Source organism: Bufo gargarizans, chromosome 10 (genome assembly GCF_014858855.1).
Source record: "Bufo gargarizans isolate SCDJY-AF-19 chromosome 10, ASM1485885v1, whole genome shotgun sequence".
Classification (NCBI taxonomy): Eukaryota; Metazoa; Chordata; class Amphibia; order Anura; family Bufonidae; genus Bufo; species Bufo gargarizans.
Window position 1 is genome coordinate 9,328,320 of NC_058089.1, and position 24,469 is coordinate 9,352,788.

General features: G+C 43.0%; 1 protein-coding gene across 1 annotated transcript in view; it reads right to left on the reverse strand.

Annotated features, from left to right (window-relative positions):
* LOC122920743 (receptor-type tyrosine-protein phosphatase beta-like) overlaps positions 1-24,469 on the reverse strand; it is a 117,131-nt gene that overhangs the window by 29,267 nt on the left and 63,395 nt on the right. The window contains exons 18-23 of the mRNA XM_044270457.1: positions 15,087-15,362; positions 8,910-9,167; positions 7,422-7,691; positions 3,289-3,564; positions 1,352-1,606; positions 949-1,221 (exon numbers count right to left, since the gene is read on the reverse strand). Coding sequence (XP_044126392.1) covers positions 949-1,221; positions 1,352-1,606; positions 3,289-3,564; positions 7,422-7,691; positions 8,910-9,167; positions 15,087-15,362 — 1,608 coding nt within the window. The remainder of the gene's footprint in view (positions 1-948; positions 1,222-1,351; positions 1,607-3,288; positions 3,565-7,421; positions 7,692-8,909; positions 9,168-15,086; positions 15,363-24,469) is intronic.

A 24,469-nucleotide genomic window follows, 5' to 3' on the forward strand; every position in this document is an offset into this window, starting at 1 on the left:
TGACTTGGGTATTAAGACTATCGGACTGGCCCATTCATTTTTTTACTCCTCAATGACACCTAGCTGTAACTTCAGCTGCACTTCTTCCGAAATGGCTTGTCGCAGTGACTTAGGTACCCGGTATGGTTTCAACTGGATTCTGACTAGATTGGCTAAGCGTGGAGGAATCCATTTCTCTTGATTCAGTGTTGATAGAGTTAATGACCACTTCTCTTTTGTCTCTTTTTGTTGCTCAGTGGTCATCACTTCTACCCTTTATAGCAGGGATCAGCAACCTTTGGCACTCCAGCTGTTGTGAAACTACAATTCCCAGCATACTCCAATTCATTTCTATGAGAGTTCTTAGAAGAGCAGAACAAGTATGCATGCTGGGAGTTGTAGTTTCACAACAGCTGGAGTGACGGAGGTTGCCTACCCCTGCTTTATAGTCTGACCCTACCCTTCTGACTATGCGGTAGATAGCTTCATTTGGGTTTGGCTGAGCTGGTGTGAGTTTGTCTCTGGTGTTCCTGCTCCTGTTTCAGTCTCTACAGAAGTTAAGTGTCACGTTTGTTTGTGTTTGTCATATTCCCTGTTGTTTGTATCTGGGCCTGAGACAGAGACTTCCATTTGTCCATCTGGGGAGGAATGGGTTGTCTGGTCCTAACATTTTCCAGGGCCTTATAGGGATATAAAGGCCTAGGTATACTGCATATGAATATTCCTACCTTCAGGGTCTATTCATATTGATAGATAGTTAGGGCCCGGATTAGGGTTGTCTAGGAGGTGACATGTTTCTTCCCTAGTTTCCAGGCCCAGTTACTGCTCTCCTTCCCTCCTGTGTTCAGTGTGGAGTTTCCTCTACCGTTTGTTTTCTATTACTTTGCTCCATCTCCATTTTCTCTGTAGTATTCCTCACATCATGTCACATTTTATGAACAAATTGCAAACAGTGATGAGAGAACCTACTTGTATAGACAGATGTGCTGACAGGTGAACTCGGATACCCCCGGACTCCGACTGTGACCACAGTAATGCTGTAATTAGTCCCTGAGGTCAGGTTCTGAAGGGTGACATTTGTTGCGTTGCTGGTCACAGTTATGTTAGTTGATGGGAACATCCCATAGCTTATATTATATGACTTTGTCATCACATCGGTCATATTTACTGGCTCTGTCCAAGATAAGGTCAGATTCTTAGTTCCGATGCTGATAAAGGATAACTTTCCAGGTTCGGTTGGATCTGCACAAACAACAACAATACAGACAGATGAGAACATATACAGCACATGACGTATACGGGAAAAGTGACTGTAACAGAGGTGAAGGATGATGAAAAGAGTCACCATTGAGCAGATCCTGATGATACTCACATGTGGCCTCTGTCACTGGAGCAGACGTCTGGCTGCAGTTCCCACTGACTGTCTGTACAGTGACTGTATATTCTCTTCCGGGCAGTAATCCTGTGAAATTCACTTGTGTAGTACTAGCTGGTATTGTCTTATTCACGGCTCCTGTTAGACTGATGGTATAATTATCCACTTTTCCTGCTGGTTTTGTCCATGTGGCTCCAAGAAAATCAACCGACTTGGAATTGTTCAGTGAGAGGCTGGAAACTTGTCCAGGAACTGAAAATATCACAAATCATAGACTGGTTAAGCCACATTTACAAGGCCTGAAGTTCGGGCTGATTATCTAGAAAGAATGTTCCTATGAACGCTTGTTCCTGATAATCAACCTTTGTAAAGGAGGACAAATGACCCGATGAACAAGCGTTTAGCTCATAGGTGCAGACACCTTAATACTCGTTCCTGGGCAGCAGATCTTGCTGTTTAAACAGCACTCTGCTGTCCGGGAACAATGATTTTGTATGGGGATGAGTGATAGAAGCAAGGGTTGCTTGTCCTCATACTGTGGAGGTGATTGCTCTATCTAAATGCAGGGCCTCAACCTCCTCTTAACAAACAGCGAATTGTTGGGAAGAAATCCTTCATTAACAACAAATCGTCTGTTCCTCACAGCATCTAAATGCACCTTTAGTTATGGAATCCTGAAAGGGGTTATCCAAGTATTTAAAATTGAGGACCTATTTGTGTGTTCAGTGCTAGTGTCACCTTATGGCTAGGGCTACAGTGACATGAGTCACGCAACATGAAGATCACGTTGTCGCATGGCGAATCACTTCTTATAATTGTCAGTGAGGTCACCATGCAACGCACTGTGACGTGCAAGTTGCACAAAATCCAACACAGCTGGATTTTTGGTTGCAGGTTTTAAATTGCATGTGACTTTGCCATCACAGACCACAGTACACATCGTGTGCCACAGCCACCTGCCTGTGACTGTTCTGCATTTTGGTTGCGTTTTTACAGCCAAATCACTATTCTGAAACTTGCTGTCACCCAATACATGTAACAGTGTAGCCCGTTGTGTCATGTCCGCCAGTACAGAGGTATACAGCTTAAAGGGGTTCTCCAGGAATTCAGAAAATAAAATCACTGAAAATACTTAAATACTACTTTATGATAAATATATTCCCAAATATATTTTCATTAGTTATAATTGTTCGTTTTGTTTAGCTAGCAATAATTAGTAGAAATAAAATGGCCGCCGCCCTATTAGTACACACAAAACCTGTCCTAATCGCATAACAGGATGAGTTACTTCACAACACTGAGCTAAAAAGCTGCCTCATCCTCATCTCTTCTCTGCTTATCAGGGATTATAAGACATGAAATACAGAGAGGACAGATGGATGGAGATGTGGCTAATGAGAAACAGATCTTGAATACAGTCTCCAATACCACAGCCTGTCCTCTCTGTGCATCATGTCTCCTCATGAACTCCATTTCTACAAAGATTCAGATGAAGATCTCATCATCTGTATTCGGGGTCATAATCCCTGACAGGCAGAACAGAGAGGAGGATGAGGCAGCTCTGTAGCTCAGTGTTGTGAAGTAACTTGTCCTGCTGTGTGATTAGGACACGTTTTGTGTCTACTAATAGGACGGCAACCATTTTATTTCTGTTAATCATTGCTCTCCAGACAAAACAAGCCATTATAACTAATGAAAGGTATTTGGGAATATATTTATAATAAAGTAATATTAAAGTATTTTCATTTACTTACTTCCTGGAGAGCCCCTTTGACCTCCATAGCTCAGCTGGATTAATTATAAAGGCAGATGGGCATGGGCACTTGACAAGATGTAAGTGTCGCTGCCAATTTTCTATAAAAAAAAAAATTGAGTGGAAAACAATTTTCATCATATTTACATTAATTGGCATACTCTGAACACATTGGTATTACCTGTGCAGGTAGTTAGTGACACCGGGTCTGATTCCGTGATGTTATCGGCAGCTCTTGTATACACCATGAATGTATAGGTTTCTCCTGCCGTCAGATTCATTATTGTCGCTGATTCACTTCTCACTATTGTATAATTTATCATTACTGATGATAAGGTGAGATTGGTCTGGACTCTGTAGCTGTAAGACGTCTGATACTCATCAGGTTTACTCCACGTCAGAGACACAGAAGACGAGGTCACATCACTGATCTGCAGAGAATTTACCGACATCGGTTCTGAAATAAATAAAGTACAAACATTCAGTGTCTATACAGAATGAGAGAAAAACTTGCATGGGCACATTTACTAAGACCGGCTAGTCTTCGTTTTTTTTCCTCTGTGCTGCCATAAGATCCAGAAAATGTATGTGCGCCAAGTCATAAATTGGGCGCATCTGTGGCAGTCAGTATGCCTGAAGTAAAAACTACGCCAGCCAGGTTTTAGCTTACATTTGCACCTGTTTCCAGATGCAAATGTAAGTAAATTTGCCGGGGATTGGAGTCCCAGCCCCGGCAAGGCCCCAGGCACACACCTGCCCAGCCCCTATTATGCCCAACTGGCGTAAACGGCGCAAAACAGACCACATGACAAAATATTGTTACATGGCTGGACAGCAAAGGGGACTTGCAACGCTTTTTACATCTAAGGGTTCATTCACACGTCCGTAGTGTATTGCGGATCCACAATACACCCGGCCGGCACCCCCATAGAACGGTCTATTCTTGTCTGCAATTATGGACAAGAATAGGACCTGTTGTATTTTTTTCCGGAGCCGTGGACCGGAAGATCGGTGGTGCGCTCCAGAAATGCAGATGTGGACAGCACACTGTGTGCTGTCTGCATCCATTCCTGCCCCATAGAGAATGAATGGGTCCGCACCTGTTCCGCAATTTTCAGAACTGATGCGGACCTATTCTACGGACCTGTGAATGGATCCTAAAAGTGTTGCAAGTCCCTTAGTAAATGTGCCCTGCAGTGTTGTGTAATACAGTAGGTAACCACTGCTCAAAACCTGAAAATCCAGAGTTGTAATTAGAGCCTGGAGACTAAACTGCAGCCACATCACTTAGGGAGACTATGGACTATTTTACACAGGCAAGTTAAACATACAGGTTCATAGGTGTGCTAAACAAATTCAATGTTTTTTATGTGTCTATTCATAAGGGCATATAAAATACATCTGTGTTTTAAAGAAGCAGCACGCACTACTTTAATCTATTTTGGGGATAGAAAACGCTCAGTGAAGTTTTTGGTGGGTGTTCAAAGTATAGATGCAGCCCTATATTATCTGTATGATATCAATATCTCATCTGCATGTCAGCCATATTGCTTCCATATTTCAAAGGGCCTGTCTTATCTAATTTCATTTCCTTTTTAAAAGACAGATTTCGGGTCTACAAGGCCTTGTTCACATCTATGGCAGGGCCTCCATCCCAGATTCCATGAAAAAGAGGAAAAGCCTTGCATGGGGGACTTATTTCTCTGCTGAAAAAGCAGACTCCTGAACGGAAACTGAACTGACCCCATTATAGTCAATGGAATTTGTTTGGTTCCATTCAGGTGAGTTATGTGCAAAATCCTGAGGATAGGTTATTAATGCAAATCCCTTTAACCCCTTCAGGACCCTGGCATTTTTTCCCCCCAACTTTGATATAAAAATTGTTTAATAAATACAATGTAGTACAGTTTAAAGCGAATTTCTCCGCATAAATCAGTACATGGTGTAAGGACCCTGCCATTTTTCACCTTAAGGACTATGTCATTTTTTGCAAATCTGACATGTGTCACTTTATATGGTGAAAGCTTTAAAACGCTTTTACTTATCCAGGCCATTCTGAGATTTTTTTTTCGTCGCATATTGTACTTCATGACAATGGTAAATTGGAGTACATTTTTTTTTCTTTTTTCTTTATAAAAAAAATACCAAAATTTCAATTTCTCTGCTTTTAAAACAGATACCTCATAAAATAGTTATTACTTTACATTTCCCATATGTCTATTTTATATTTGGATCCTTTTGTAAATTACATTTTCTTTTTTGGGGACATAAGAAAGCTTAGAAGTTTTAGAAGCAAATTTTGTAATTTTTCTGAAAACTTCCGAAACCCACTTTTTAAGGAACAGTTCAGGTCTGAAGTCACTTTGTGAGGCTTACATAATATAAACCACCCATCAATGGCTCCATTTTAGAAACTGCACCCCTCAAGGTAATGAAAACTTATTTTACAAACTTTGGTAACCCTTTAGGTGTTCCACAAGAATTAAAGGAAAATGTAGATGAAATTTCTGAATTTCACTTTTTTGGGCAAATTTATCCAGCAACAAAGCAAGGGTTAACAGCCAAACAAAACTCAATATTTATTATCCTGATTTTGCAGAAGCACCCCATATGTGGTTGTAAACTGCTGTACGGGCACATTGCAGGGTGTAGAAGGAAAGGAACGCCATACGGTTTTTGTAAGGCAGATTTCACTGGGATAATTTTAAGTTGTCATGTCACATTTGAAGACCCCCTGATGCACCCCTAGAAACTCCAAAAAAAGACCCCATTTTGGAAACTATGGGATAAGGTGGCAGTTTTATTGGTACTTTTTTAGGGTACATATGATTTTTGGTTGCTCTATATTACACTTTTTGTGAGGCAAGGTAACAAGAAATAGCTGTTTTGACACCAATTTTATTTTTTGTTATTTACAATGTTCATCTGACAGGTTAAAACATGTGCTATTTTTATGGAGCAGGTTGTTACGAACATGACAATACCCCAATTTTTGGGTGGTTTGTTTCAGTTTTACATAATAAAGCATTTTCTGAAAAAATATATATTTTTTAGTGTCTCCATATGCTGGAAGCCATATTTCATATATTTTTTTTTTTTTGGGCGACTGTCTTATGTAGAGGCTTATCTTTTTCTGTATGAGATGACCGTTTGATTGGTACTATTTTACGGTGCACATGACTTTTTGATCGCTTTGTATTACACTTTTTGTGATGTAAGGTGACAAAAAATGGCTTTTTTGACAGACATTTTATATATTATTATTTTTTACGGTGTTCACCTGAGGGGTTAGGTCATGTGATATTTATATACAGCAGGTTCTTACGGACGTGGCGATACCTAACATGTATACTTTTTTAAATTAAAGTTTACACAATAACAGCATTTTTTTAACAAAACAAAAATCATGTTTTAGTGTCTCCATAGCCATAATTAATTTTTTATTTTTTGGGGTCATTGTCTTAGATAGGAATGAGACGTCTGTTTGGTATGATTTTGGGGTGCGTATGACTTTTTGATCGCTTGCTATTACACTTTTTGTGATGTAAGGTGACAAAAAATGGCTTTTTTTGACACAGTTTTTATTTTTTTTATGGTGTTCACCTGAGCGGTTAGGTCATGTGATATTTTTATAGAGCAGGTCGTTACGGACGTGGAAATACCTAATATGTATACTTTTTTATTTATTTAAATTTTATATCATTTTTGAAACAAAAAAAAAATCATGTTTTATTGTAACCATAGTCTGAGAGCCATAGTTTTTTATTTTTTGGGCAATTGTCTTAGGTAGGGGCTCAATTTTTGCGGGATGAAGTGATTGTTAAATTGGTACTATTTTGGGGGGCATAAGCCTTTTTGATCGCTTGGTGTAAGATGACTAAAAAATATATTTTTAGCACAGTTTTTATTTGATCTTTTTTTTTTTTTTTTACTTCTTTTTTCACTTTATTTTTTGTCCCACTCTGGGACTTCACTTTTGGGGGTCATTTACATATCTCTAAAATCTTTTTTTAAACAAAATAAAAGCACACAGCCCTATATATTGTGGACATGCTAGTGGCGATCTAGCCGTGCATGTCCGCAGCTCTATAACTGAAAACGAGGTGACAGAATTCTTTTAAGGGGTTAAGCAATAACGTTCATCATAAGCTCCTAGTATTATTAACAGACTCTACTTTTCATGAAAACTCTTTTAAAATCCTTTCCTCTACCCTTTACTTTCCATTAATCTGCTCCATCTCCATTTTCTCTGTAGTATTCCTCACATCATGTCACATATTATGAAAAGTTGCAAACAGTCATGAGAGAACCTACTTGTATAGACAGATGTACTGACAGGAGAACTCGGATACCCCCGGACTCCGACTGTGACCACAGTAACGCTGTAATTAGTCCCTGAGGTCAGCTTCTGAAGGGTGACATTTGTTGCGTTGCTGGTCACAGTTATGTTAGTTGATGGGAACATCCCATAGCTTATATTATATGACTTAGTCACACCGGTCATATTTACTGGCTCTGTCCAAGATAACGGCAGATTCTTAGTTCCGATGCTGATAAAGGATAACATTCCAGGTTGGGTTGGATCTGCACAAACAACAATACAGACAGGTGAGAACATATACAGCACATGACTGTCACGACCATGTTTATGGCCGTGACTCCTTGGGAGCCGCATACAGTTGCCCGCGGTTTGGGTTGTTGTGTCAACCGCAGCTGGAGGCATTTTGCTGTTTGCCTCAGGTGCGGTTGCCGCGGACAACAGGTATGTGTGCGGTTGCCTTGGAGTTGTGTGCGTGTTTGTAGGCACTTTCGTATGTCTGTGTGCACTCTGTGTTATGTGTGGTGTGCACTTACATCTTCCCCTCACTGTGGTTGCCCGTGGCAACGTTTGGTCGTTGTGTGTACATGTGGTGGCAGTGTCCCAGCCTTCGGGCTGACTCCCTGGACATGAGTGCCACCCATGTCGTTGCCTGCGGCAACAGCCACAGTGTGTTTCGTGTTTTGGACACTTCCCCTTTTAAGTTGTGCTTTCCCTTCCCTTGTGCTGGAAGGGTTAACTCCCTTCCCAGTGTGTGTGTGTGTCACTGGGTGTGTCAGACTGTGGGGTGTGGCTTCTTGGCCTATAAAGCCTCACTGTTAGCACAGGTCTGGGGGTTGCTTCAGCCATGCTTAGCTGGAGCAGCCTCCTGTGTTTTCTACCTGCCAGTGAGAGCCACCCTTGTGGTCATAAAGATATTGTCACATTATGTTTATGTCTTGTTGTGTGTGATGTTGTATGTGATGTTCTGTTGGGACCTTCCTTTGGTATTTTGTGCAGCTTATGGTTCTGGATTCCTGTGTGCACAGGGATCCAGTCAGCAAGGCTGTGGCAGGTTGGTGGAACTACTTAGTTCGCCTGCCATACCCGTAAGTCTGTTTGTGTTCCCCTTTTCCCAGCAGCTTGGCCATTGAGACTCCTGCTCCTCCGTGCCTAGGAGGAGTAGGTCGTCTTAGCCTGACTCCTAGTCCAGGGACCGGACGGAGGGTGAGTTAGGGATCTGAGGTTCCGGAGCATGGGTCCTCCTACCTTAAAGGTCGGCCCATGCAGCTAGGAGTTAGGGTCAGGTTAGGGACCCGTTAGGAGGTGACCTGCTCCCTAATCCTGTCTTCCTGGCCGAGCAGCCTAACATCATCAGGGCATCGCACGGCTGAGGGTTTTCCCCATCCTCAGCCGTGACAATGACGTAGACGGGAAAAGTAACTGTACCAGAGGTGAAGGATGATGGTAAGAGTCACCATTGAGCAGATCCTGATGATACTCACATGTGGCCTCTGTCACTGGAGCAGACGTCTGGCTGCAGTTCACACTGACTGTCTGTACGGTGACTGTATATTCTCTTCCGGGCAGTAATCCTGTGAAATTCACTTGTGTAGTATTAGCTGGTATTATCTTATTTACGGCTCCTGTTAGACTGACGGTATAATAATCCACATATTCTGCTGATTTTGTTGTCCATGTTGCTCCAAGAGAATCCACTGAATTGTAATTATTCAATGAGATGGAGGTCACTTGTCCAGGAGCTGAGAATATTGCAAATTACAGACAGTTTAGCTGTACAACACTTCAAGGCGTTTTCCAACTAATTAAAATTGATAACCTGTTTGTCTGCAGTGCCAGTGTCACTTTATGGCAGAAGGCTATAGTACGGATTACTTCTGTCCCCCTTTAATGTCCCCTTCTATATACATTATATATAGGGTGGCCCTAAAAAAAGTGGCCCGCTTCCAATATCTCCAAATCAAAATGCCTAATAATAAAAGTCTCCGTTGCCCATAGCAACCAATCAGAGCTCAGCTTTCATTTTTTCAGTGCCCTGTAGGAACGGAGAGCTGAGCTCTGATTGGTTGCTATGGGCAACTAAGACTTTTACTATTAGGCATTTTGATTTGGAGCTATTGGAGGCGGACTACTTTTTTTAGGGCCACTCTGTATATTCCTCGTAGTGTAGTGAGTTAGGCCCTCATAGTGCTGAGAAGGCCACAGTCCTGAGTGATTATCTCGGAGACATGCTGCAGCACACTGGACATCCTTGAGAGGAGGGCTTCATGGTATAAACCAGGGATGCCCAACCTGAGGCTGCAAAACTACAACACCCAGCATGCCCGGACAGTCTACAGCTATCAGCCTACAGCAGGGCATGGTGGGAGTTGAAGTTTTAGAACAGCTGGAGAGCTGCAGGTTGGCCATGCCTGCTATAAACGTTTCTTTACAAAGACAGTTAATGAGCACGCCATTGAGGAACATCATCCAGATAGGAATAATTAATTAATAATTTGATTTGACAGCAAAGGGCCCCTATACAAAGAATTCTCAAGCTTACCTATTCCATCCTAACTTTACATACAGCAATACAAAACATACAGGGTAAGGCTACTTTCACACCTGCAGCACTACGATCCGGCCACCTGATCCGGCACGGAATGCAAGGAATTGGTCGGAAACAAACCACAGCATGCAGCGGTTTGTGTCCTGCCAATTCTCAGCATTTTTTGCTAGATTGTGGCCGGGTCTCTACTGGACCCCATTATAGTTAATGGGGCCGGCGGGCATTCCATCTGTATCCGTAAGTGCCAGATCCGGAGCATTCCGGCAGGCTGTTCACCCAGATGTTAAAGTAGCTTAATACAGCGCCACGCACCTCCTACATCCACTGACGTCTCCTTTTGATGTAGATCAGGGATGCTCAACCTGCAGCCCTTCAGCTGTTGTAAAACTACAACTCCCATCATGCCCTGCTGATAGCTGTAGGCTGTCTGGGCATGCTGGGAGTTGTAGTTGTGCAACAGCTGGTGGGCTGCAGGTTGAGCATACCTGATGTAGATGTTCTCTGTCCTCATTTTCTTCTTTCAGAGCGGACCACCATGATTATTTCTTTCAGCCATCTCTTCTCTCTGCAGGGTTTGACAGGCAGACATCTTAATTTCCTAGTTTTCCATCATTCTCCCAACTTCTGCACTCCCCATCCTGCCAACTCTAATATTGTGCCTGCTGTGCTCCCCAATAATATACTGCAGAACCAGTCTCCATGAAAATACTAGATAGTGCCTTCTTCAATGATTATTGGCACACAAGTGCCCCAAAAACAACTGTGCCCAGGAAAAAGTGTCCCTGACACTTATAGTGTAAACATAATGTCCCCAAAATCCCACCAATAGAAATAATTATCTGCCAGAGTGCGCATAGTTGTAATAGTGCCCCTACAGTAATAATTTCCCCACTGATCCAGAAGTAATAATGCATCCATAGTGCCCATACTAGTATTCATGTTCCTCATAGTCCCCCAATTGTAATAAAGCCTACCATAATGCACCCGGTAGTAATAATTCTCTTTATAATGTGTGATAGTAGAAAAATGCCCCCTTATAATGTGTGCCAGTACATACAAATGCCCTGTTATGTGGCAGTATAAAAAATACCTCCTCTCAGTGCCCCCAGTAGAGCCAATGTCCGCATAGTGCCCTCATAATGTGTACCAATGCCTCATACTGTCAGCCCCAAAAAACTTTTTTTAAATTAAGGTCCCCATAGTGCCCTATAATTTGTACCAGTATAAAATACCCCTATATAGTGACCCTATAGTGCTCCTCCCCTCGTCCCAATGGTGCTTGACATAATGTGCCAGTATAAAATGCCCCCATAATGCTCCTTTCCCCCTTTCTCCATAGTGCCCCTATAAGGTGTGCTAGTATAATGCCCCAATAGTGCTCCTCTTCCCCACATCTCCATAGTACCCCCCCGTGTGACAGTATATAATTCCCCCCAGTAGATGCTCCTCTCGCCTACTTTTCCATAGTGCCTCCATGTTGTGACAATATATAATGCCCCCCAGTAGATGCCCCAGAGTGCTCCTCTGCCCTACTTTTCCATAGTGCCCCATGTGTGACAATATATAATGCCCCCAGTAGATGCATATAGTGCTCCTCTCCTCCACATCTCCATTAATGCCCCCCGTGTTCTAGTATATAATGCCCCCAAGTAGATGCCCCATAGTCCCCCCCTTCTCCATAGTAACCCCCAGGTGTGCCAGTATATAAGATAGAGTCCCCAGTAAATGCCCCATTGTGCTCCTCTCTCCCCCTTTTCCATATTGCCCCCCATGTGTGCCAGTATATAAGATAGGGCCCGCAGTAGATGTACCGTGGTGCTCCTCCCCTTCTCCAAATTGACCCCCATGTGTGCCAGTATATAGGATGGGGCCCGCAGTAGATGTACCATGGTGCTCCTCCCCTTCTCCATATTGACCCCCATGTGTGCCAGTATATAAGATACGGTCCCCAGAAGATGCCCCCTCCCCCTTCCCCATAGTGGGCAACAACATGGTGTTAATAACAAAAATAAAAACACATACTTACCTCCATGACGCTTTCATGGATACGATGCAGGCCTCATCCGGTCTGTGTCCTGCGCTGTATGGCTCAGGTGGCGCCTGCACCGGCCTCTGACAGGCTGCAGGCCTAGTGCCTATAGCCGATCAGAGGAACGGGGAAGGGAGACGCCTCTCCCCTGCGCCGCCCCAGCTATCATCTGTATCGTCGCCCTGAGGATGATGATGCAGATGAATATGGAAATGGGTGCTTCCATAACGGAAGCGCTCATCTCCCGCTGCAGAGGCTGTAATGTGCGCGCCCCTCCCCACACTGAGCCTCTGTGCAGCTGAACTGGCTGCACAGGCGGTATGTCCGCCCCTGCTATCCCTATCTCTTGTATCACCATGTGGTGTCGGCCATGTGCTATGACATAGCGGCTGGGGTCCCACCCATATTGTATTGGGCAGGACATGTGATTATTATTATTTATTCTGTATGTAATTTGTCTGTTTTACCCTATATTTAATATCACTTAGTAAATATATTTATTCACTTAGCCTGGTTTTCTAAAATTTTTGATTTCACGTTAAAATAGGCTACATGGAGAATTAGTTGCATAACATGAAGATCACATCGTTGTATTGAAAATCACTTCTAATAATTGTCAATGGGATCACTGTGTGATATACTGTGAATAAAATATTGAGGCACTCAGGTTATTCTTTTTGCAATTTAAATGAAGTTTATTTCATAATCTCTGCATCATCCATTCGCCCGTGGTATATATGAGAGCATTAACAACAGAATATTTCTGACCAAACGTTTCGGTCACGGTGGACCTTCGTCAGTGGTCATATTATCTGAATGGTGGGTGGCTGTATTCTGGGGCGCTGGATTACAGCCACCCACCATTCAGATAATATGACCACTGACGAAGGTCCACCGTGACCGAAACGTTTGGTCAGAAATATTCTGTTGTTAATGCTCTCATATATACCACGGGCGAATGGATGATGCAGAGATTATGAAATAAACTTCATTTAAATTGCAAAAAGAATAACCTGAGTGCCTCAATATTTTATTCTCATGATAAACGGCTTAACAAGCCCTTGATTGGCACCGGTGACACCCTTGAACAGAGTGCGGTTTCTCACTTTACTATAAGATTGTGTGATATACTGTGACATGACAGTCGCACAAAATGCAGCACTGTTGGAGTTGGTTGCAGGTTGCAAATCGCATGTGACTTTGCCACCACAGACCACAATGCACATTGCGTGCGACTTCAAGATGCCTGCAACTTTTCTGCATATTGGCTGTGATTTATACAGCCAAATCAGTTTTCTACTTGCTGGCGCACAACACATATTGCTGCATGACAGTACGGAGATACAGTGCATTCGGAAAGTCTTCAGACTTTTAACTTTTTGTCATATTTTGTTATGTTGTGTTCTTGAACTAAAATAAAAAAAAGTCAAGTTTTCCTAATCAATCTGCATTTAACACCCCATAATGAGAAAGTGAAAGCTGAATTTAAAAAATGTTTGCAAATTTAACTAAAAAGTTAAACTAAAATTTCGCCTGGACATAAGTATTCAGACCCTTTGCGATGACCCTTCACATTTAGCTCTGGGGTCTCCCATTTCTCCTGATCATCTTTGAGATGTTTCTTCACCTTTATTGTAGTTACCTGTGGTAGATTCAGTTGATTGGACATGATTTAGAAAGACACAGCCCTGTCTATATAACATCTCGCAGTTCACAATGCATATCGGAGCAAAAACCAAGCTATTAAGGAGGAGCTCAGAGACAGGACTGTCTGGAGAAGGAAACACATCTGGTGCACTGAACGTTTCCAAGAACACAATGGCCTCCAGAATTGTTAAATGGAAGAAGTTTGGAGCAACGAGCACTCTTCCTAGAGCTGGTCACCCCTTCAAACTAAGTAATCGTGGGAGAAGGGCCTTGGTAAGAGAGGTGACCAGGATCCTAGTTGTCACTATGATTGAGCTCCAAAGATCTTGTGTGCAGATGGGAGAGCCTTCCACAGGGTCAACCACCACTGCAGCACTCCACCAATCTGGGCTTTATGGTGGAATGGCCAGAAAGAAGCCTCTCCTCAGTAAATAAAAGCACCTAACAGACTTGTCAGAGTTGAGGAAAAGCAGAATGGAGCAAAGTTTAGTGATATTCTTAATAGGGATGAGCAAACCCAGACTGTTCTCTCATTGGTGCGAAACCTATGTTTGGTTTTTAAATAAAGCTTGTTGAAAGGTTGCAGTGTAGCCAATCAACAAGATTTTAAGCTGTGGGCACTTGGAAACCTATACAGTCATGCTTAGTATTGGCATGGCTGTGATTGGCCGGTGCAGCATGTGACCCTGCATGCATAACTGCCAGATCACGGGGGCGTGGCCTGGCTGGCAATGTACAGATGTAGCAGGGTTAGCACTCCCGCTGTTAACTCAAATTTCTTAACTCATTTCATTATCTTGAGACAAAAGCCATTGAAAAGCAATTGAAGGTGTTTGCTTAGATTAGATAACCAAACTCAGAAATCTCAGAAAAAAGGAGTGCTAACTATGCTACATCCGAAGGAGGACATGCGCACTAGAGCTCCCAGGCAGCGTTTGAAGATATCCGTCACCATCCCGTGGCTGCGGTGAATTAAACAGCCGGGCACCATCAAAATAACAAGAAAGACCTCTCTGTGGCCCCAGGCCAGAATGACCCGCTCGGCCAGGAAGGAAAAGGAGGCGGCGGGACCGAACCCGGCAAAACTACATGGCCTAATAAAGTGGCGGAGGTTGCAGTAGGCCTGAAACAATATGCTTGTGTCCCGCCCCCACAAAAGAGAACCTCGTACCGGAGGATACTCTGCCTGGAGTGATGGCGGAACAAGCGGCGGATTTGGCCGCTCATGCTACAGAGGATCATCTTCCGACAAGTCAAACGGTTCTGAAAACTTTCCGAATGCACTGTATACTGCTTAACAACCATAGCTGAGATAAAGTAATTATAAAGGCAGCTTAGGGATGGGGGCATGACAGGATGTAAAAAAATATATACATGTGAAGTACATTTTTCTTCATATTTTCATCAAATAGCATATTCTGAACACATTGGTATTACCTATGCAGGTAGATCGTGACACCGGCTCTGATTCAGTGATGCCATCGGCAGCTCTCGTATACACAATGAATGTATAGGTTTCTCCTGCCGTCAGATTCATTATTGTCGCTGATTCACTTCTCACTATTGTATCATTTATCATTACTGATGATGAGGTGAGATTGGTCTGGACTCTGTAGCTGTAAGACGTCTGATACTCTTCAGGTTTACTCCACGTCAGAGACACAGAAGATAAGGTCACATTACTGATCTGCGGAGAATTTACCGACATCGGTTCTGAAATGAAGGAAGTAAAAACATTCAGTGTCGATACAGAATAAGAGTAAAACTTGCAGTGTTTCTAATAGGTAACCGCTGCTCAAAACCTGAAAAATCCAGGGTTGTAATTACAGCCTGGAGACCAAACTGCAGCCACATCACTTAGAGACTACAGACTATTTTACACAGGTGTGATGAACATTACTACATCAGGGATCATAGGTGTGCTAAACAAATACGCAGGTTGCGCTACAAACATATATTGCTGGTGTCACACACATTAGTCATTACAAGGACTTTTGGGTCTCTGAAATGTTTTTGTACCAAACAAATATTCAATTACACTCCCTACACTGTCTGTCCCTTCCTATGCTCAGCTGTTCCTGACTTCGAATGAGCGGAACACATGTCATCGGGTGCTATATAGCACCCGATGATGCATTCCGGACAGCCAGTCACTGTAATGCCAGTAGACAACATGGCTACTGGCATTACAGCGAGGGCAGTACTTACCTGCACGTTTATTGGCTGCTTAGCAGCCCCGAAATGTGCAGGGAGGAGACTTGAGCCCTGCGCTCGAGCACATGCGGTACTCGGCCGAGTACCGCCATGTGCCTAGCATAGCAATGCTTGAGCCGAACTGGTATTCAGCCGAGCATGCTCACTCAACGCTAGATACCATGTCCAAGAAGTATAAGAAGGCTCACAAAGTAAATGGAGACTCCAAAGAGACAAAGGCATAAGAAGCTAAGGCCAATGAGTTGAAGTGTGAGACATCCTCAAATGTTGCAGAAATCGAAGAAGAGGCTGAAGGAGAGTCTGCTGAAGTGGAAAAAGCCACTGAAGAAGCAGAGGTCTCTGAAACTGAAGCCAAACCTGAGCTAACCCCTGGGGGGAGTAAAGGAAAAAGGGAGATGCTATCTGTTGATAGAATAAAGAAACAAAGTGAGTGTGAACACCCGGTGACATCAGAGCGGCTGAAGGGTGGTATACAACTGACCAGCCAGATCTCCAACAAAAGGAGGAGGCGGGAGCTCCCCATGGAAAACGCAGCTGAAAGGGGTATGGAAGTGTAAGGTCATGGACCTAAGAAGAAATCTGGAAAAGAAGCAAGCCAGAAAGCTAAGAAGAAGTTCTCTAGCGAAGAGGAGACGGAGGAGTCCGTAGGCCAGGTAGAAAGTTAGTGTTTATGAAAAACCAAGCTGTGCTAGCCTGGGGGTGGCAGAATAGAGGGAAAAATGTAACAATGACCACATCTTCCAGAGGGCATGGTACGATGTGGGAAATTCCCCAGACCTCCAGTCTGAAGAAGAGGGGGGAGGGGTATGTGGCAATGTGAACAGTGATATGTACGGTGAAGCCCTGGAAGGGGGTAGATCTCATCTAGGTGAGATAAGTAAAGTCCAGGAAGATGGCGCTGGCTTCAGCAAACCTGGTTGCTAAAGCTATTTTCTTTATTTATTCAGGGCTGGATTTTATTGGCTTGGGATGGTAGGTTTGGCAGTGGGACCTCCCCATCCACCCCCTTATTCCAATGCATGCTTTCCTTTCACCTGAGGTGATTGCAGGTGAGGCCTGCTGTAATCAGGGCGACGTAAAACGTGTGTCAACCTGAGGAGGAGAGAGACTGTTTGTGAAGCAGAGTCCTGCAGAGGCTCTGTGTGTGGAGGGTTAGGGTTGCAAGGATTGAGGGGCCGCAAGGATTTGAATAGCTTGGAGTTTGGGGGACCATGCGACGCCTGCAGTGAGAGGTTTGCACGGCCAGAGTCAGGCGGACTTCTGAGCCTTAGTTCCCTTGACAAACTGTTTTTCTACAGCCTGGAGGCTGCTGGGCGATTGGCTGAGAAAGCCACATCTGAGTCTAAGTGTGAACTACGTTATGTAGGTGAGTCAGGGATTAAGTAATATGTTTAGTTAGAGCCCAGCTGGGCCATTGTTTTTAGTTTTGTAATATATTTGTGTCGTGCTGTGTCTGAAAACTGTCCAATAAAATGCACTGGACACGCAACACAGTTGTCAGCGATAATTCTGTGAGAATGACCCCGAAAAAGAGACGATCCCTTACAATATGTGTGTGTGTATATATATATATGGTATGTATGTGTGTGTATTATTTTTTATTTATTTTTTTATGTACGTAAAAGAGGGCGGTGTACGTAGTCTACTATACTAATACTAGTAGCTATTGCTATAATATTTTCATTTTTGTATCGTCTTTAACTTTTTATGATTTTTTTAATGAATTTTATTATTTATTTTTACTTTAAAATTATTTTAAAAAGTAAATTAACCCCTTCCTGCCACAGTCAAGGCAGAAAGGGATTATTTACAGCTCATAGTTTTTCACAGCCATCTGAGCGGTCCGGAAGAAGCTGCATCTGTATGTCAGCCATATTGCTTCCATATTTCAAAGGGTCTATCTTATCTAATTTAATTCTCTTTGTAAAAGATAGCCCATTAGATTTTGGGTCTACAATGCCGTGTTCACATCTGTGTTGGAGGCTCCGTTTAGGGCCTCCATAATTGAGTCCATAAAAAAATCTGGGAGAAAAGTCTTGCAGGACTTTTTTTCTCTGCTAAAAAAAAGTAGACTCCTGAACAGAAATTAAATGGACGCCATTATAGTCAGTGGATCCGATTGCCTCTACTCAGGTCAGTTATGTGCCGTATTCAGCACCTCTGTTACTATCATTGTTCTGCTCCTATAACCGAAAATCATTAGTGGTGTGAAAGAGGCCTCATGTTGTTTTACTTGACATTTTTTTTTTTTTTTATGTTATCTTTATAAGAACTCCTCTTCAGGTACAGGAGATTAGCATTATCTCAAACACAAAACAATGGATAACATTACTCTGAGAAAAATAAGATTCTTTATGCAATAAAGTTCATCATATGCTCCTAGCTTGTCTTATTAAAGGACCTCTAATTTGCATATAAACTCTCTCAGAAATCTCTTCCTCACCCCTTCCTTTCCATTACTCTGCTCCATCTCCATTTTCTCTGTAGTATTCCTCACATCATGTCACATTTTATGAACAAATTGCAAACAGTCATAAGAGAACCTACTTGTATAGACAGATGTGCTGACAGGTGAACTCGGATACCCCTGGACTCCGACTGTGACCACAGTGATGCTGTAAATAGTCCCTGATTTCAGGTTCTGAAGGGTGACATTTGTTGCGTTGCTGGTCACAGTTATGTTAGTTGATGGGAACATCCCATAGCTTATATTATATGACTTAGTCACACCGGACATATTTACTGGCTCTGTCCAAGATAACGTCAGATTCTTAGTTCCGATGCTGATAAAGGATAACTTTCCAGGTTCGGTTGGATCTGCACAAACAACAACAATACAGACAGGTGAGAACATATACAGCACATGACGTATACGGGGAAAGTGACTGTAACAGAGGTGAAGGATGATGAAAGGAGTCACCATTGAGCAGATCCTGATGATACTCACATGTGGCCTCTGTCACTGGAGCAGACATCTGGCTGCAGCTCCCACTGACTGTCTGTACGGTGACTGTATATTCTCTTCCGGGCAGTAATCCTGTGAAATTCACTTGTGTAGTACTAGTTGGTATTGTCTTATTCACGGCTCCTGTTAGACTGATGGTATAATTATCCACTTTTCCTGCTGGTTTTGTCCATGTGGCTCCAAGAAAATCAACCGACTTGTAATTGGTCAGTGAGAGGCTGGAAACTTGTCCAGGAGCTGAGAATATCACAAATCATAGACTGGTTAGTTATGCAACACTTCAAGGGGTCATTTAATAATGTGACATGAAGATCACTTTGTGCGTTCACCATGCAAAACACTGCGTATGCCACTGCGACCTGCCTGTGACTTTTCTGCATTTTGGTTGTTTCTACAGCCAGATCACTTTTCTGAGACTTGCTGTCACACAATACATGTCATAGTGTATCCCATTGTGTCATGTCAGCCAATACAGAGATATACTGCTTAAAGGGGTTCTATGGGAGTTAAGAAAAGAAAATAAATTACTGAAAATACTTAAATATTACTTTATTATAAATATATTTCCAAATACATTTCATTAGTTATAATGACTTGTTTTGTCTAGGGAGCAATTATCAGGGGAAATAAAATGGCCGCCGTCCTATTAGTACACACAAAACCTGTCCAAATCACACAGCAGGACAAGTTACTTCACAACACTGAGCTAAAGACCTGCCTCATCCTCCTCTCTGCTCTACTTATCAGGGATTATGAGACGTGAAGTACAGAGAGGAGGGTGAAGATGTGGCTAATGAGCAGCAGCACTTGTATGCAGTCTCCATTACCACAGCCTGTCCTGTCCGTCCTCTCTGGACTTCATGTCTCCTCATGAACTCCATTCCTGCAGAGATTTTGCTGAAGATCTTATCAGCTGTATTCAGAATCATAATCCCTGACAAGTAGAAGAGAATAAGGCAGATTTTAGGCTCCGTGTTGTGAAGTAACTTGTCCCGCTGTGTGATTGGGACAGGTTTTGTGTGTACTAATAGGACGGCAGCAATTTGAATTCTCCTAATGATTGCTCCCCAGACAAAAAAAGCCAGACAACTAATGAAGGGTATTTGGGAATATATTTATAATAAAGTAATATTTAAGTATTTTCATTTTATTACTTCCTGGAGAACCCCTTTTGACCACCATAGTTCAGCTGGATTAATTATAGAGGCTGATAAGGGGCATGGGCACTTGACAGGATGTAAGTGTCGCTGCCAATTTTCTATAAAAAAAAATAAGTGGAAAACAATTTTTATCATATTTACATCAATTGTCATACTCTGAACACATTGGTATTACCTGTGCAGGTAGATAGTGACACCGGGTCTGATTCAGTGATGTCATCGGCAGCTCTGGTAAACACCATGAATGTATAGGTTTCTCCTGCTGTCAGATTCATTATTGTCGCTGATTCACTTCTCACTATTGTATCATTTATCATTACTGATGATGAGGTGAGATTGGTCTGGACTCTGTAGCTGTAAGACGTCTGATACTCATCAGGTTTACTCCACGTCAGAGACACAGAAGACGAGGTCACATTACTGATCTGCGGATAATTTACCGACATCGGTTCTGAAATAAAGAAAGTACAAACATTCAGTGTCGATACAGAATGAGAGCAAAACTTGCAGTGCTCTCTAATAGGTAACCACTGGAATAGGAGAACTGGAGGAGCTTTTTTATATAAAAGTGTTAGATTTTAGGGTAACAAAGTACACCAGCACAGACTCCAGCAAATTTTTTTATGCAGCTATTTATAGGGTGCATAAAACACTGTGCGTTTTAAAAACGCAGCATGCACTATTTTAACCTCATGACAGAAAACCCCTCCCACAAATGTCACTTTTTTTATTGTAGATTTTTAATTTGTGTGAGGTAAATCTTGTCGGTGCACAACTCATGGGTAGTGATGGACGAACATCAGCCAGGACGATTTGCGAACGCGATCAAGTGTTTGTGAACCGCAAGTTCGCGACGGGCCCTATTCACTTTAATCAAATCCACAGGCTTTGTTTGTGCTGTTTAACCAGAAAGGCGCACCATAGGGTAATACCGTGTGAAACTGGTAAGTATTGGTTCAAGTATAAGGCTCCATTCACACGTCCGCAATTCTGTTCCGCATTTTGCAGAAAGGAATTGCGGACGCATTAATTTCTATGGGGCCGCACTATGTTCCCGAAAAAAAATAGAACATGTCCTATTTTATTTTAATTTTATTTTTTATGTACGAAAAAAGGGGGGTGTATCGTCGTATTATTTATTTTTACTTTAAAATTATTTTAAAAAGTTAATTAACCCCTTCCTGCCACAGTCAGGGCAGAAAGGGGTTATTTACAGCTCATAGTTAATTTCACAGCCATCTGAGCGGTCTGGAAGCAGCTGCATCTGTATGTCGGCCATATTGCTTCCATATTTCAAAGGGTCTATCTTATCTAATTTCATTCCCTTTGTAAAAGGTAAAAGATAGCCCATTAGATTTTGGGTCTATAATGCCGTGTTCACATCTGTGTTGGAGGATCTGTTTAGGGCCTCCATAATTGAGTCAATAAAAAAAGCAGGGAGAAAAGTCTTGCAGGACTTTTTTTTTCTCTGCTAAAAAAGTGACGTCACTATAGTCAGTGGATCCGATTGCCTCCACTCAGGTCAGTTATGTGCCGTATCCAGCGCCTCTGTTACTATCATTTGTTCTGCTTCTATAACCGAGCAAAACAACGAAAATCATTAGCAGTGGTGTGAAGGAGGCCTCATGTTTAGAGTTGAGCGGACACCTGTATGTTCGGGTTCGGATGAACTTTGGAAAAAAGTTCGAGTTCGAGACCCGAACTTGACGCGAACGTGACCCTCAACCCCATTGAAGTCAATGGGGACCCGAACTTTTGAGCACTAAAATGGCTGTAAAAATGTCATGGAAGGGGCAAGAGGGCTGCAAATGCCAGCAAAATGTGGTTAAGAGCATGGCATGTGCTCTGCAAACAAATGTGGATAGGGAAATGACTTTAAATAACATAAAATACGTAAAAATAATAATCTTAATCTAGGAGGACGAGGTCCATATGGAGGAGGAGGCGGTGGATGTGGCGGTGTAGGTGGAAGCGGCGGTGGAGGAGGAGGAGGTGGTAGCCTGCACTGGTTTTTTGTTTTAAATTTTATTTTTTAAATTAGGGTACACCCCAAAACATTGGTAAATATACCCTGTGATAACCCCCTCCAGTCATGCTAAACACATGTTCAGACAATACACTGGCTGCAGGGCAGGCCTCGAAGGGGTAAAGGGCAAGCTCAGGCCATGTGCCCAATTGGGAGACCCAGAAGTTGCAGGGGCTGACCCCTGTCAGTCAGTTTGTGTAGGCGTGTGCACACTTACTGCCCCACAATGTCGCACGTCTCCGTGATGTTTACCATCCAATTTGATATCTGCTCTATCAACTTTCGATGTTCTTTTCTGCGCCTACCATGGTGATCACGGGTGGCGGGGAATCAGGGTTCCAGGCCAGAGAGGGAGCGTGAGAAAGAGAGACCAGATTCAAGGGAGGATTCATTTTTTAAAATTTTAAATTATGGAGTTGAATTATGGGAGAAATTATTAAAGCATAAAAGTGTGACAACTTTTCAAAGTTTAATTATTGAATGAAAGGAGGTGGTGCGCATTAATTACGGAATAATATATTACATTTTATTCCCTGTCACCTATGCATAACAGGTGTTTATTCACGTCTAAAATTGTATAATGTCAACCCAAGAATGTAACAGAAAAATTAGTGAAAGGTATTAACCTGTCTACTTGGTAGAGCAGGGGTCTATGACAGAAAAAATGTTTGTCACCCAAAAATGTTAAAGAAAAATTATTAAAATTTATTAAGCTTTCAACTAGGTAGAGGAGGGATATATTACACCCAAAAATTGGTGAATTTCACCCAAAAATGTAACAGACCAATTTTTTTTCTTTTTTACCTGTCTACTCGGTATAGCAGTGGTATTTCACACCCCAAAATTGCTGAATTTCACTAGAAAATGTAAATGACAATTTTTTTATTTTTTTTTTAACCGGCCTACTAGGTATAGCAGTGGTACTATACGCACAAAAATTGGTGAATTTCACCCGAAAATGTAAATGACAAAGTAGTGAAATGACATAAAATAAAATACGTACAAATAAATAAATAAAATTGATTTATGAGGTGGAGTTCCATATGGAGTAGGAGTTTGAGGAGGCGGTGGACGTAGCGGTGGAGGAGGACGAGGTAGCCAACAAAGGTTTTTGGTTTTAATTTTATTTTTATAAATTGGGGTACACTCTAAAAGAGTGTGAAATATCCAAAATACAAGAATAAGCAATTGCGCTGCAGTATAACAATGGCTGGTTAGTGTCGGTATACATGTCTATTCTGCACAAGGTACGGACAAGTCCTGAGGGATCCAGGCCTGGTTCAGTTTAATGAACGTGAGCTTGTCCACATTGGCTGGACAGGTGGCTGCGTTTGTCTGTGATGACGCCCCCTGCCGTGCTAAACACACGTTTAGATAATACACTGGCTGCAGGGCAGGCCAGCACCTCCAAGACGTAAAGGGCAAGCTCAGGCCATGTGCCCAATTTGAAGTTGAAGGGGGCAGACCCGTCATTAAGTACGTGTAGGCGTGTTCACACATACTGCTCCACCATGTTGGTGAAATGCTGCCTCCTGCTAAGACGTTTCATATCAGCTGGTGGTGCTGGTTGTTGTGGTGTGCTGACAAAGCTTTTCCACATTTCGGCCATGCTAACCCTGCCTTCTGAGGTGCTGGCGGTGCTCCAGCTGCGTTGGCGACCTCTTCCTCTGCCTTCGCCTTGTGCTTCCACTGTGCCCCCGCTGCCAGGTGGGAATGCCACCAGCAGCGCGTCTACCAGCGTGCGCTTGTACTCGCGCATCTTACGATCACGCTCCAGTGAGGGAATTAAGGACGGTACATTGTCCTTGTAACGGGGATCTAGCAGCGTGGCCACCCAGTAATCAGCACAAGTTAGAATATGGGCAACTCGGCGGTCGTTGCAGAGACACTGCAGCATGTAATCGCTCATGTGTGCCAGGCTGCCCAGAGGCAGCGAAAAGCTGTCCTCTTTGGGAGGTGTATCGTCTGTGTCCTCTGTATCCTCCCAGCCATGCAACAGTGATGGCCATGAGCTGGTCTGGGTGCCACCCTGCTGTGAACATAGTTCCTCATCCTCCATCTCCTCCTCCTCATCCTCCACCTCGTCATTCTCCAGAAATGTGCCCTGGCTGGACAATTGTGTACCTGGCGTTTGTGGGTACAGGAACCCACCCTCGGAGCCACTTGTGAATGACTGGCCGGAAACCCTACGAAATGATCCCTCTTCCTCCTCCTCCTCCTCCTCCTGTGCCACATCCTCTTCCATCATCGCCAGGAGCGTTTTTTCAAGGAGGCATAGAAGTGGGATAGTAACGCTGAGAACAGCGTTATCGGCACTGGCCATGTTGGTGGAGTACTCAAAACAGCGCATCAAGGAACACAGGTCTCGCATGGAGGCCCAGTCATTGGTGGTGAAGTGGTGCTGTTCCGCCGAGCGACTCACCCGTGCGTACTGCAGCTGAAACTCCACTATCGC